Genomic DNA, 15,000 nt, shown 5'->3' on the forward strand with positions numbered 1-15,000 from the left:
AAGGAAATTTGCATATTCATGACAAATGCAAAATGCTATAATTTTCTAATGTTTGTCTACCACCAGAAAATAATCAGAATTGAGATTGCACAGATTGTCATGGAATTTGGTCAAGATTTCATCTGCAACATCTTATACAGTATGACATGCAACAGAAGACTGCTGGAATCACACAATATAAAGCAGGCTTCACATAAATCCAACAGTAGGTTGGCATTTCAATGGTACAACCTTAGTAGCTGGGTGTTGTAGAATGGTCTTTTGTATTTACAAGAACTCCATTTTAAACGCTTATTTGTAAGTCTTGCAGCAGTCATAGGCCAAATGCAGGTAGTTGTTGAGCAATGCTAAGAAGTGTAAGTGGGACTAACACTTACAGTTGATCTCTGAGCGAGTTCTCTCAGCTCGAGCATTCTTGTTCTGTGTTGAACGGATGGTGTGACGTTCAGCCACAGGCTTGAGAAAGAGAGCGAGAGAGAGAGAAACTGCTGTTAGAAGAGTCAATACCGGGTGCATGTATGAGTCAGTGTTTCAGTATGTAAGAAAGCGTTTCTAACAGTATGATGCATCTGTTGGGTACTAGGCATGCAGGCTGAATGAATGGGCCTCATACACAGAGACGACAGTGCCTGTAACCAGCTACTGAACACAGAACAAAGGAGCATGGTGCTTAAGCATTTCCACATATCATACTGTCTCTCGATCACACACAAGTTACCTCCAGGTCATCTTCATCTCCTTCGCTATAGTGAGGAGGGTTGTCTGGGTTATTCATCTTATCCAGAAGTTCCACAGCAAGTCTACGTGTCAAACCTGTCTGACCTACAAACACATGCTACAGACACACACACACACACACGGCATGAAAACCTGAGGAGTGAAAGTTCAGAAGAGTCCGAATGCATCCAGAATTAGTGATTTTAACAGGAAATTGGGCACTGTAGTGACCATGAAACTGATCTATGGGGGGTAAAAATGCATCTAAACGAGTCTGTAAAAGTGCATCATCAACACATGAAAAACTTAAAACTCCATTAGCTGTTGTGACACCTGACATGAAAGTGTAAGGTAGCTAAATGATGGGCAACAGCTTCAAATATCTTCTTGAAGACATAGATGTTATCTTCTCATTGCTCCATAAAATTAAAATAATGCATACGGATTCGGAGATTGATTTGGGAAGTCTAAATAATGAGCTTATTAATGCAGCATATCAGTTTTTTATATTATATATATATATATATATATGCGCGCACCGGAGAAGGCCTGTCAAATAAATAAATATATATATATATTTTGATTTAATTATTTGTTTGACAGGCCTTTTCTAATACAAGAGAGCAATAAAGACCAAAGAAGCAAAGGGAGGTGCAGCTGAGGTAAAATATGATCTTGTACCGTGAGCAGTTTTTCTGCTGTAGGTCTCTTTTTGGGGTTCTTGGTGAGTGCAACTTTAACAAAGTTGTGAAAGGCCGTTGACCTACAGAGGAAGAACAGAAGGAAAGTGACTGGAGAGAAACTGATCCACAGGGAGAAGCCAGGAAACAAAAAGAGAACTGTAAACTGTTTTGACTTATATTAGGACTAAATTTCTAAACATACCCAAACTAGAGACAAAACACTCACCATTTAATCTTGTCCTTTAATTTTGGTGGCTGGAAACTGCTTTTGGACATTAGGAATAAAGCCCTGCGTTTAAATCCACACGAACACGCACACACATGCACGCATACATGCGCACACATTAGTCTTTCAGACATTAGTATAAAAACAAATGTACATCCTAACACATTATAAATAACAATTAATATTCATAATAAGCATATTTAACATATTTTCAAATCTGTCAAAACAATGATTTTGTGTACCTCATTGGGTGGAGGTCAAACATGGGTGGCTGCAATTCTGCAAGTTCTATTGATGTAATTCCTACAGCCCAGATATCACACAACTGATTGTAACCTCCATTCTTCTCTACTGCAGCCACTTCAGGTGCCATCCTGCACACACAAAGAGAAACATACTGGGATCCAGGTTTCTGACTCTCCAACACAAATCAACATAGCAACAACCACCTCACTGTCTAGTCTAGTTTCTGACTGCAAGAATATCTAAGGACACACACATGCATGCACAAAATCCAAAGCTCACCAGTAGGGGGTGCCAATAAAGGACTTCCTCTTGGCAATAGTCGCAGTTATTTTGGCTGCTACTCCAAAGTCAGCTGAGAAATAAGAAGTTTATTTTTGTTACTTATACAAGATATAATGTCCACATACAGTTTAAGGACAAAATAATGTTGGCTGTCCCATTCCAAAAACATGTGCATTAATAAGGAGCTGTGTAGTATTTCAACCCCCCCCCCCCCCCAATCCTCCCAGCCCTTTATGGCCACAAAAGCCTCCACTCTTCTGGGAAGGCCTTCCAAACAACTCGAGTGTGTCTATGGGAATCTGTGCCCTTTCAGTCAAAAGAGCACTTGTGAGATCAGGCACTGATGCTGCATGAGAAGGCCTGGCTCACAATCAGCATTTTAGTTTATCCCAAAGGTGTTCAGTGGGGCTGAGGTCAGGGCTCTGTGCAGGCCACTGGAGTTCCTCCACACCAAACTCGTCAAATCATGGCTTTATAGACCTCGCTGCACACAGAACACAGTCATGCAGAAACAGGAAAAGGCCCCAAACTGCAGTCGCAAACCTCTAAGCATACAATTGTCTAAATGTCTTTGTATGGTATGACACTAACAATACCTTTCACTGGAACTAAGGGGTCTAGGCAAAACAACAACAGCTTACCATTATCCTACAGCAAACTTTAGTGCTGGTAATATGCATTCCAATAGAAAGCATTCCCCTGGCATACAACCAGTTTGTCAAATAGTGACGTTAATTTCACAGTGATACGAACTGCTGGAGAATCCTGTGGCAGCATGCTTTACATCACTCCACCCAACACCTGGCATTGCACATGGTGAACTTAGGCTTGTGTGCAGCCACTAGGCCATGAAGCTCCTGATGCACAATTGTGCTGATGTTGCTTCAGAGGAAATAGAGGTTAGACAACCTGTACACTTCAGCACTCTGTGTGGTCTACAACTTGATGGCTGAGCTGTTGTTGCTCCTAGATGCTTCCATGTCACAATAACAGCACTTATAGTTGACCAGAGCAGAGATTTCATTAATATATTTGAGGCAAAAAAAGTATCCTAAGGGAGTCGTTTAAAGTCAGAGCTCTTCAGTACAACATCCATGGCTGTATGCTTGATTTTATAGCCATTAGCAATCAGTGTGGCTAAAACATCTGAACTCAATGAGCAGGTGTGTCCACATACTTTTGGCCATATAGTGTACATATCACATAGAAATACTGCACAAACATTTCCAGATAAACAATGTACATAAATGTTTTCTCTTAAAATAAACATTAAAGTAAAGCTGAAATAAACCTGTGTCTTGAAATAATACACATACATACATACATACATACATACATACATACATACTCACCTAATTTGATATCTCCATTGTCAGTGAGCAAAATATTTGCTCCCTATTTACAAAACACAAAAGGTAATTATGAAAGGCTAGCATCATAAAAGACGCCCAGCAGTGGTCTTTTTAAAATGATTATTTAAACAGACAGGGAATTACCTTATATCTTCTAAAATTAGCTATGGTTATTCAAGCATGTACTTGTAAACAATTAGCGAAACATCTAAGTAATTTAAAACATGCTTCTAAGAAGTGATTTTTTTCAATGCGATTTAAAACCTAACAATCATTCTTTTCAGCCAAAAACAAACACATCCAGTAGACTCCGATACATTTATAGCTGCACCCTTTCCCACATTTAATCAGACATACACAGTTTTGCCCAGTTTAGGGAAAGACTGAACAATGGTGTAATGAACTGTTCTAATACATATAATTAATCAGCTCCATAAGCCTTTTTACTTACTTACAGCCTGAAAAACAACACTTACTCTTCTGACAGCATATTTGTCAACTTTGCTAATCCATATATAGGAAAAATTAATTAGCCCAGATTTGTCAGTTTTCTCTTTGCATATGTTTACGTATAAAAATTCAGCTAAAAACAGATCACATATAGCAAAGAATTCTACTTCATCACATTTTTACAGCAAAGTTACTTTAGTGTTATAAATATTTAAAAGTATCCTTTAAACAGATATTCCAGTGTTTTTCAAATTGGTGTTTCTGTTGCATCAGTATCGTACTGTTACCTGCCTTTACAAAGTAACAGGAAGTGTACCGTTACCTTCCCTTCCATTTCTAGTTTGTTTTAAGCAGTTTTCTGGAAATAGTGATCTGGTACAACTTCACTGTCCAACAAGGTGTAGGTTCCCTTTTTAAAGCCTGTGCGCAGAAATGGACTGGTTTAAAACAGTGGAATTCAATTCTCCAGTCATCAAGTGTTGCTGGACTCTAAAAGAGTGATTTGAGTACACGTTTTCCTGATTCTTTTCTAAAAACATTTCATCCAGAAGTAGGTTGAGAGTTCCCTTACATTTGTGCATGCATGATTTTCTTTCCTGAAACTGAACGCATATACACAACTGATTTTGATGGATGGCTTTCTTAACCAAGAGAGGAAGCAGGAAAGAGTTACAGGGATACCGTAATGCTGACCCACCCACACCGCACCGAGAAAGAAAAGGTGGCAGGATGGGCATAGCATTCACACACACCGAATGAGCAGTGGGAGTGATAATACCTTGATATCTCTGTGCATCTTTCCTTTGGAGTGGAGATAGCCCAAACCCTGAGCAAAACACAACACACACAAACATGAATATACCAACATGTCAAATTCATCCTCTCTCACACACACACACACACACACAAACTAATGGAATACTTTGTTTTAGTAAAACTACCATATTCAATTTGATAGAAGAGTTTCATTCATTACGCTAAGCAGTGTCAGAAGTGTGCAGGAGTGGACAGAGAATGTTACCGATATACTAAATAAAAGACACACTTTTACATAAAACCACACTGGTAGGAAATCAAATTAAAAGTGGTAGTTAGATCAAACTGAAGTCATTAAACAAAATGAACTAGCATCAGATTAAAACACAAGCGTGTGGATTTAAATAAGGGAAAAAAAAAAGTCCTTACCTGCAATGTTTCTCTGCACACATAAGCAATCTGCTGTTCAGACAGAGGACCTGTAACTGTAAAACACACCATCATGTTGCATTGCTAGCTAATGTATATGCCTGTTGGCTTGCTAATAGCAGCTTGTTTCATGAGCAAAAAAAAAAAGATTTTAATTACTGTAATCAGTAATAAATCAGTGATTTCAGCGGTCTTATACATTTGTTGCATGTCACTCTGTATATGCTGTATGAGATGCTGAAGTTGAAATCTTGACCAAACTCCATGAAACAGCAATTTCACTTGTGTCAAAAGTCAGACTATACAAAAACGTTTTTTTTAATAACTTTTTTTTTGGCAATAAATCCAAGACAGTATAAAAATCAAAATATTTTTTGGTAATTCATGTACGATTTATTTTTCCAAATGGACGCATCAAAAAGGCATGCTCTTTGCTGCCACAATTCCACAAAAATCCCAGCTCGCTCCCTATTGGTTAAAATGTGCGTGGTACCAGTAGTCACATTGTGAGATTTTGGAGCAAAATTTGTGATGCTACCAGAATATAATCATAGGCTGTCTTTGTACACACTAAATTGTCCGCCTTGGAGAATGACACATTATGCATTTAAAGACCAAAGAATCAAATCATGAGCAAAGAAATCTTTCATAGTCGGTGATTGCCATGTGCAACAGCACAATCATCTTGACAACTGCAATGTATTCTGGGCTTTAGCCAGATACCTATCTGGCTAGCAACTGCACAGATGCACTGAAAGCCCTTATGCATGTGCATTTCAATAAAGGGATTCAGTCAGAGAGCCAAAATGGCTCTTTGAGGTTAGCTGAAATCTAGTATAAACTATGACCATGTTCAAAATTGTTTTAACAACATCTTTTCATTTCAAAATAGCTATGCTAAGTGGCTGTTTAAAAACTTTCAGTCTCGCTCTACAGAACTGGAAAAGAGATTCTCAGTCCTGATCCTCCAGATCATCTGCACTGTTCATTTTATGGTTTTCAAATCTCACATTTGATTTAGCTCAAAGCAACAACACTACTTCATTCACTCTAAACTGTGCAGAGCAGGATACTCCATGAGCAGCACTGAAGGAACGTGGTCTAGAGGTAAATATGTAGCTGTGCACTCCATGAAGATTAGCAAAAAACAACTTTTCAAATCACAGACTGACACAGATTATAACACAGCATACCATGGTAGATGTCCTGTAGTGACCCCCCCCCACAGTACTCCATACAGATCCACAATTTCTCACGACTGGAACAAGAGAGAGAGAGAGCGAGAGAGAGAGAGAGCGAGAGACTCCTGTTAGAAGAGTGAATACTGGGTGCATGTATGGGTCTGTATTTCAGTATGTAGGAAAGTGTCTAACAATGTTGCATCTGTAAGGTACTATGCTTGCAGGCTGAATGACTTCTCAGATACCATTCATTTTCAATATCAATCCCATTAGTCAATAAAGTATTACAACGCATTCAAAAATCTAAAGCAAATTAGCATTGGTTCTGAATAAATGTTCTTGTGATTACTAAAGGAACAGAAAAACAAAGGCAACATTCTTCTTGCAGTGTGACAAGATGACTAGGTGTTATTTCCTGTACAAACATTTTAGTGCCGTCAAGTTCATTAAACCTAGGCCTTACCAGAGGTAGCTGCCATAGTAGGCGACTATGTTGTGATGAGTGCATTCTTTCACCATGAAAATTTCTTGCTGGATTATTGAGAAATCATCTCCTGGAACACACATGGATTGGACAGCATGAGAGAGACATATGAACAGAGTACCTTCACACAGTTGGTATGGTACACAGCTCGTATCCCCTCACACCAAAAATTCAGTAATGCCATAATCAAATGGTTAACTTTGGTCAAGTGGAAGTACAAGGGACAGAAGGAGATCAAGCACACAGTTGCTCCAGAACAGCTTGTTTAAGTGGATCATTAGTTGGACACATTTTCTATACATCAAATAAATATGAAGGTAGAGTTGGGAAAGGCATTTAGAAATAAATTCACAAGAGACATTAAATAAAAAAAAAAAGTGTATGAGTAGAGTGCTTAAAAAAGGCACCATATCTATTAGTTGTTTTTTTTTGGGGGGGGGGGAGAGAGAGAGAGAGAGAGAGGAGGAAATAAATAAAAGAAAAAAAAAGAAAAAAAGTCATTTCTGCAGCCCTCTGCAATCATGCAACAAAAGTGACAGTTTTTCTTATGCAACAGATCAAATCAAGCTGACAGTTAGGGGCTTGTTTAGAAGCTATTACACACAAGTGCATGCAACATGTGAGGGCCTATGAACTGCACCAGGGATCATTTTAATCAAACCAAAGCTACCAAGTCTGAGCACACCCTAAAATTTGGTTTAAATGTATCCACACACCATCAGCTTCAACAGATTTCCACATAGGCCATAGTAAACTGGTATACCTAGTGTGCAACAAATAGCAAGCCTTATTCAAGAAGGCCTACCATGTACTACAGTAGGTTAATATACATGCACTATATGTTCTTAAACATCGCATTTAATGCGCCATCACTGGTATACATTGATGCATCATTGCTGCTTGCCAGATATATTTTGAAGAACAAATGATAAAGACATGTTAACATTAACATTTTTGGAGAACATGTAGCATTCATATAGCTCTAGCCTTAGATTGGCTTACTATTTATGTAGTACACGTTCTCTGTATACTTGTTGCACAACAATTTTCTCTTCGAATCAATAAATGTTTTGATGATTGGACTAGACTGCTCTGCCACAGAAACGCAGCCTGAGTCTAGGGTGTGTGAATTTAAGGTGTACTGGACTGAATATTCTAAAAAACAAGAAACAAAACCATGATGCTATCTCAAGTGATCCAAGTCTGCTCTGAAGCCTGCTTCACAGCTTTGACCACTTCCTTTTTGTTCAGCATACATACGTACAGTATGTTAGACACACTGAGAATGTACGAAGTGTGTTAGACGCCTGCATATTTCAAGTTTAACATAACGTGTGCTCTCTGAGAATTGAATGCATGATATTGGCGTGGCTAGCATCTTGCTAACGTTTTCTACATCTCTACTACCCAATAGTATTGTTATTAAAACAAAAATACCATCACTGGCACCCAGTACTGGCTGCTGCTTGATATTAATTACTTGAACTGGTATGAATCGATGAGAAAAGTAACAGTGCTTTTTTAACTTAATTAACCCAAAGACGATTTGTAAATAGAACTCCATTCAAAAATAAAAGCCCGTGTTGTATTACTCAAAAGTATGACAGCAGAAACTTTTTACTAAAAATGACAAGTTACTACAAATTTGGCCCTCACCCTAAAATGTATACATATCTGATTTGTAGCCATGCATCCCAATGAGAATTGTCTGAACTTATATTAATAAATAAACAACTATACCCCTTTACTATGCAGTGTACATTTGCTGGCTTTTCTCCAGTTCATACACCACTCTCTGCATAGAACTGTCAGTTATAGCAGCTAAATCAGCAAATGCTATGCATTTTAGCATTTTTTAAATATGACTGACTAGATAAAACATGAGTCAAAGCAAAAAACTGGATCAGAGCAAAAACACTGAGACTGGGCATTAGGGTCTTAAATGTAATCGTAACCATGTCAAAAGGTGTGTGCATTTGTGCAAGAAATTTGTTCATTCAGTTGTGAATACTGAAGGACAGACACCCCCCCCCCCCCCATGTCAAAAATTCCAAAAACATTAAAAGGAAAGCAATCTCTATGTACAGAAGATGTAACATCTGTTCTAGATACTACCTGAAAAGCTGTCATTTACCCTACAGTATAATTATGGCTTAAAAGAAGTGGTGCGTGATGCGAGACAAGACAAGCTTTTGAATTGCATTCTGAGCTACAATTGCACTATGAAATAACTATGTGAAGTATCTGCTCTACAGCATGAATTCATTTAAAATAACAGGATGGATAAGGGGAACTTCAGAAATTTTGCAAAACAACATTCATTGAAATGGTTTAAATTTAAACAAAGTCATTAAAAAGTTGAAATGCAGCATTCTAGAGAAACTTGCATGTTGGAACATTTCCACAATAGTTGCACTATGAACCATACACTGATGTCTATGATACAGTTATTTTACCTGCTATCCAAAATGATCAGTGAATTTACATGCATTTCTAAGTTGTGTGTCTCCCACTCATAATGGTAAAATAGTACTAAATTTGAAAAAAATATTTTCTTTGGGTACCATTTTTCCCCTTACAATGCCCTGTATGTACCTCCATGCCCTGTAAGCATTTTGTGTAGACTGGGTAGGTGGGGGTGCGTTGCACAGTGTCAACAAAGCTCATGAGAGGATTCATCAAAGCACCTGTGACATCAAAGTTGTACCTTGTTTGTTAACAGTTCAGGATTGTGGTGAACTGTCCTGTACAAGGTTGCAAAAATAAAAGGAAAAAATACAACATGATATACAACACTTTTTTTCTGCTGCCAATACAAGTACCAGAAATATTGAACTTGTAGCTAATTGTTTTGAAGCTACACACAAATGCCCAAGAACAACAGTACTCTGCATATTCTACTATCTTCCAAAACTGGCAAAAAACCTGTTAAAAAAAAACAAAAACAAAAAAACAAACACACACTAAACAAAAGCTGCTGCATGTTATCAGTTTTGAAAGGGCATAGCTCCAGGCTCGTAACTAACAAAAGCACGTTCAGCTCAGAACGTGGTTTTGAGAGGAAATGCACAAGTAGCTAATCGAGTAATAGTTTATACTGCAAATACATTTTAGGCCAAACCCTTTTAACAAAAACTCTGGCATCAAGAAACATTCATAACTTTTTAAAAATAGTTTGTACCTTTTAGAGGCATGAAATGTCTAGTTACTAATAGTACAACTGTGAACAATTCTGACTGAGCAAAATTTTCTAGAACACCACATTTCACACCAAAACAAACAAACATTCTTAAGCCCATTGTTTCCAACTACACCACGGAATGATAAAAAAAATTTTCTAAAATATGCAGAGTGCCTCTTTATGATTACTTTTCGCTCCCAAGTAGTGTCCCTAATTACTGATAATTAAACTCATCTCTGTAAACAACATGAATAAATATTGAATGTTGATTTATAGCAGAGATATACAAATAACATAATACTGAGTCATAAGAAGGTTCTCTTATGCTTAGGTTCTATGTGCTAGGGCATTCGTCACTCTACAATTGTAGTTCTAGATTGGAACAGTAGGTCAATGGACCAAATGTTGTACCAACCCTGCCATCAGCCTTAGACGTTAAGGATTTGGCCATATATTGCCAAACGCTATATTTTTGAGCTCCTGATCATGTAATGTTACAGTGCAGATGAATACATGAAGACACTGTCAAATTCCCAAGTCTTCATCACCCAACCGTCAGCTGCATTTAGAATCACTCCAATCTTCAGGGGTAAAGGAACTAAGCCATCCTTCTCACCCAGAGAACAGAAATATTTATGTTGTCCTAGACTCCTGGCTATGGTACATTTTACCAGGTAAACATGACTGCAGTGTAAGCTAGTTAACTATCCAGTCACACATGTTAACATCATATCTTAAATTCCCTTTTAAATTATGAGTACATAGCTTAATTACAAAAAACAAATGCATGTTAATCAGTGACTGTTTCAGAAACCTTCTTGCATAATTTTCTTTAATAAGTCTCTACATTCATGCAGAGTCTTGTCGAAAAGCACAAGGAAACCTGACTTGGCAATGAAAATCCTCTCATTCATATTGTCATAACAATGAATTCAGATTGTGGCTTGACATGACATGACATGCACCACACAGTGCTGAGTGGCTGCCATCCAGTGAAACTCAGTTATTTTAATAAAGCTGAACAAAAGATCTTTTCAACAGGTTCACAACCTGCTCAATCCAGTAATCCTCTACGCACAACCACCGCCTATCTCCATAGAAATTAATAAGTGGGAAATTCGCCTGGCTTTGCAGCAACGTAAAGGTACCATTGGTATTTGAACTCGGGTATCAAAACAGGATGCAAGTCTTGGCCAGTCACACCACCCGAGAGGCCATACCATTTAAAAAAACAAAAACAAAAAACACCAACACAGTGGTCACACACTGTCTCAAATGTCCCTAATGCATGGAGGACATTATTAGACAAGTAAACAGCATTCATTTGAACTAATGTTAATCAAAACATTAAGAACATTAAGGGGGTGTCTGCATTAGTTAATTAGGATCACATTTTCACACCTTTCTCTCAACACCTTTCCTAGTTGATGTTTTGTTGAGGATGTGAACAGAATTTCAAATTTTACACATAAGATATGAAGATTATCAATAAAATACTTTATATCAGAGCAAAACAAATGAATTAAAGTTGTTTAATATAAAGGGACACATTCTCCATTGAACCTTTAAAAACCATATCCATCATATTTTTGTAAACATTTACTAGATCAATTTGAACTCTCTCGAGTTCAATAATTTAACAAATGGAATTTACTAAAGGCCTTTCCACAGGCCTTAGGTTGTGCATAGTTGCTATGCACTGTACCACAGGTAATAAAATTGGTAAGACCTGGCAATTTATAAGGATTATATTGATTAGCAATGGGTAAACTTGAGATCTATTATGAGGAATAATATGAGGCAAATCTACAGAACTGTCTATTGATCAGTAGTTACAATGGGTTTGTGGAATGTTACATGTGTAAAGCATTACGGCAATGTAAACTCACCTGGCTCCAATTTAATGATCTTTACAGCTGCTAGCTCCCCTGTGGAGATGTTACGAGCCTGAAAAACACAAAAAAGACACCAAATTTTAAAAAGCAAAATGGTTTTGATTCAGCATATAACAAAACATGCACTCTTAACTGCTGGAAACAGTAATCTGCAAGGTGACAGATACTGTGACAGTAGCATCCGTGTACATTTGTAAGGATGTACATGCACATGCATGAGGGACAAAAAGAGAAAATGCAGCTCTAGGCTGCCATGTTTCCATGTGGTATTAGGTCAGAGAGAGTCTCAAATTCAGACTAACGTTGCACAGGGACTGGGCCTTGGTCTCCCTCACTCTCACACAGACATACAAAAACAAAACACAGACACAAACAGGCACAAAACACTAGCCTGCCATTTTCTGTTATTTTTGCACATCTCCACAAAGCAGGAAAAGGTTAAAGGGTAAAATATGTAGTTTAAATGTTAGTTTTTGAGTGGTGATTGTCTCAAAGAACCTAAGCTAAAACTAGGTACATAAGTGCTTGATCAAGATTAGAGTTAAAAAACAGCTGTATATTTGTGCACTCCAAGTTCTATGGATGGTCAGTTGTTGTTTTGGAGTCGAAAGTACAAAAATTTAAGGATAGCCACTTTTCCACTTATTTCAGCGTTCAACAATAACGATTGCTCGAATGCCTGGGGCAAGTAAAACGTGACGTTGAGACAACAGCATGAAAAATCACTTGGCCGGTTGGGCCAGTTAACGTTGGAATGGGGGGGCACAATGTGTTAACAGAACAACTTAAATGGAGGTCAAACTCAATTCACTTGACTATGATCTTATCAATTTGCACCCAGCCATGACAAACCAATGACATCATTCTGATGCCGTTTGTATAGATATCAGATGAAGTGTGACTATGAAGCAAAGCAAGTATGCAAAGGAAAGTATACACATAAAACAAACAAAGGCTAGATATAGGTAATGCTGCATTAACAAATATTTGTTTTTTCTGGGCAGTCCTTAGCCCTGACATGATCCATGCCTACTGGATATAAAAAAAATTTTAAAAAAAACAACAAAAACCACCACCAATAGCTCTACATGGCCAACTAGCAGAGCAAATGAACCAACTGCTTCTTCATGTTGCATATTGTATTGTGAACTTATTAGCAATACCCAGCCCTAGTCAGGAATACTAGCCACCAAGATGAATAAGCATATGTGCAATTACCTAAGCACTACTCAGAAGGGGACAGGTAACACCAGAGGCTCAAAGAACCAACTGGAAGGAAGGGGGAAGAGGACTGCAAAATGAAAGATCCACTATCCAGGGTGAGAGACAGAACATCCATTAATACATGCAAGCAATGGTCCCCCAAGGATGAGCTGATGGAGAAGTTTCTCGGACAGATGAGGCATGTGGGCAGCTACTCATGGAATGCATCACTGACAGATAGCAGAAGTAGCCATCATAACACAATCTTACCAATGACTGGGCACTGAAAGACAACACGATCACTAATTGTGGCAGCAAAAGATGAAGCAATAGGCTGATTGAAGCAGGGGTACATCACAACAGGGAAGATACAACCTGGTGATGGTGCCTCTGAGACAATCCAGCACCTAGTATCATGATACATACACTGAGAGAAACAACCGGGATGATACAGGAATATATGCAAGACATACGAGCTGGTCACTCCCCTGTCCAAATGGGAGAACTCACAGAGTGTAGTGCAAATATCAAGGATAAGGTTTGCTTGATTAACATGCATGAGAAAAATCTGTGCAGTGTAAGTGTAAATGGTACAGAATCTAACAAAGATGAGCCTAATACTTAATGAAATCTCTAATGGGACAGTGCATTACTGCTGAGAAAACTGCTAAGTTCCAAATGGTCTGCTAGTGTGAACTTATGCTGGTGATAACATGCAGCGCTGAGTAGATAGTTCACTTTGTCCTTTAGTAACTGTTGCATCTACATCTAAAAACAATTGGTACACATTATAACAAGCACCTCTTGTGCAAGTTAAGCAAACTTCATAATGGGGAGGTAGTCAGTACAAAAGACTATAAATTCTTGGCTGAAGAGCCTGAGAAGTAGTCCTTTATGGGAAGGTGGGAAATATGACGGTCTCTAGTAACTAATAAAAGTTAACAGTTGCATGATTTGCATGAATGGCCAAAATCTATTTTTTGTACTAGGAAATGTACACTTGCTTTATATAACAGTTGATTACTGTCCTGAGTGCTGAAATATAACCCAACATTAACCTCTTTTTGAACCACAAACACAAATATAAATAAAATGTGTAAGTGAGCTAAGACTGCTGATTCAGACTATAGTGCTGGACTAATGTGGACAATCAGCAGCAGTTCTGCATGTATGTGATGCATACACTATTTTAATCGTTTTAACATTACTATAAACCTATTTTTTAACTTGTCTGTTTCAGTTAGTTTGTGTGTGGTTTTGGGTGTGTTGAATGTTGATGATTGTTGGATGTGCAACTATCAATTGCCTTTTTGGGGATGATAAATACTTATAAAGGTCAAGGTACACTTAACTGTTAATTATTTAACCAGTAGTGTGAAGCATTTTTAGTTATTACTTTATTTACCACTTTGTCAGCGGTAAACTTCTTCAGAGAAGCATACGAGTAATTGCCAGTACACAAATGTCACATGAACTTAAATGACCTATAACAATACTAAATGCTGCACAACTAAATAAGACTAAAATGCTGCCCAACAAGCAGCATTCTTTCAAAAGATGGGGGTAAACCAGCCTTTAGAATGAAATGGTGCTATGGTCAGATATGAGCTGACATTAAAAGTACCTTCCCAACAGCAATATGGTCTAGACAACCAAGCTCTTTTGCACATTTCCTTCTGGACCCATACGTTTTGTTTAGGAAGACAGTTAATTTGAATAAGAATGAAAAATGTGAAAGAATTGTGAACAGGCAATTACATCATAATTGTGACGGTCCTAATTGAGAAATGATATATAGGAGAAGGGAGTGTTCTAGAACCTGGATATAATCCAAGAGGTCCTAGGATTGATTCCAGCTAAATGCCTTAACATGAAATGTAGAGCAACTGTATGTAAGATTCAGCCCTGCCCTAAG

General features: G+C 37.9%; 1 protein-coding gene across 3 annotated transcripts in view; it reads right to left on the reverse strand.

The window, feature by feature from the left end:
* The window catches only part of map4k5 (mitogen-activated protein kinase kinase kinase kinase 5), a 36,704-nt gene that overhangs the window by 14,544 nt on the left and 7,160 nt on the right, over positions 1 to 15,000 (reverse strand). For all 3 annotated transcript variants that reach the window (XM_027019811.2, XM_027019810.2, XM_035531432.1), the window contains exons 3-14: positions 11,877 to 11,934; positions 6,786 to 6,876; positions 6,335 to 6,399; positions 5,142 to 5,197; positions 4,735 to 4,782; positions 3,507 to 3,549; positions 2,152 to 2,224; positions 1,869 to 2,000; positions 1,627 to 1,689; positions 1,399 to 1,480; positions 719 to 835; positions 378 to 456 (exon numbers count right to left, since the gene is read on the reverse strand). In XM_027019811.2, coding sequence (XP_026875612.1) covers positions 378 to 456; positions 719 to 835; positions 1,399 to 1,480; positions 1,627 to 1,689; positions 1,869 to 2,000; positions 2,152 to 2,224; positions 3,507 to 3,549; positions 4,735 to 4,782; positions 5,142 to 5,197; positions 6,335 to 6,399; positions 6,786 to 6,876; positions 11,877 to 11,934 — 907 coding nt within the window. The remainder of the gene's footprint in view (positions 1 to 377; positions 457 to 718; positions 836 to 1,398; positions 1,481 to 1,626; positions 1,690 to 1,868; positions 2,001 to 2,151; positions 2,225 to 3,506; positions 3,550 to 4,734; positions 4,783 to 5,141; positions 5,198 to 6,334; positions 6,400 to 6,785; positions 6,877 to 11,876; positions 11,935 to 15,000) is intronic.

The sequence above is a fragment of the Electrophorus electricus genome, chromosome 11, assembly GCF_013358815.1.
Source record: "Electrophorus electricus isolate fEleEle1 chromosome 11, fEleEle1.pri, whole genome shotgun sequence".
Lineage (NCBI taxonomy): Eukaryota > Metazoa > Chordata > Actinopteri > Gymnotiformes > Gymnotidae > Electrophorus > Electrophorus electricus.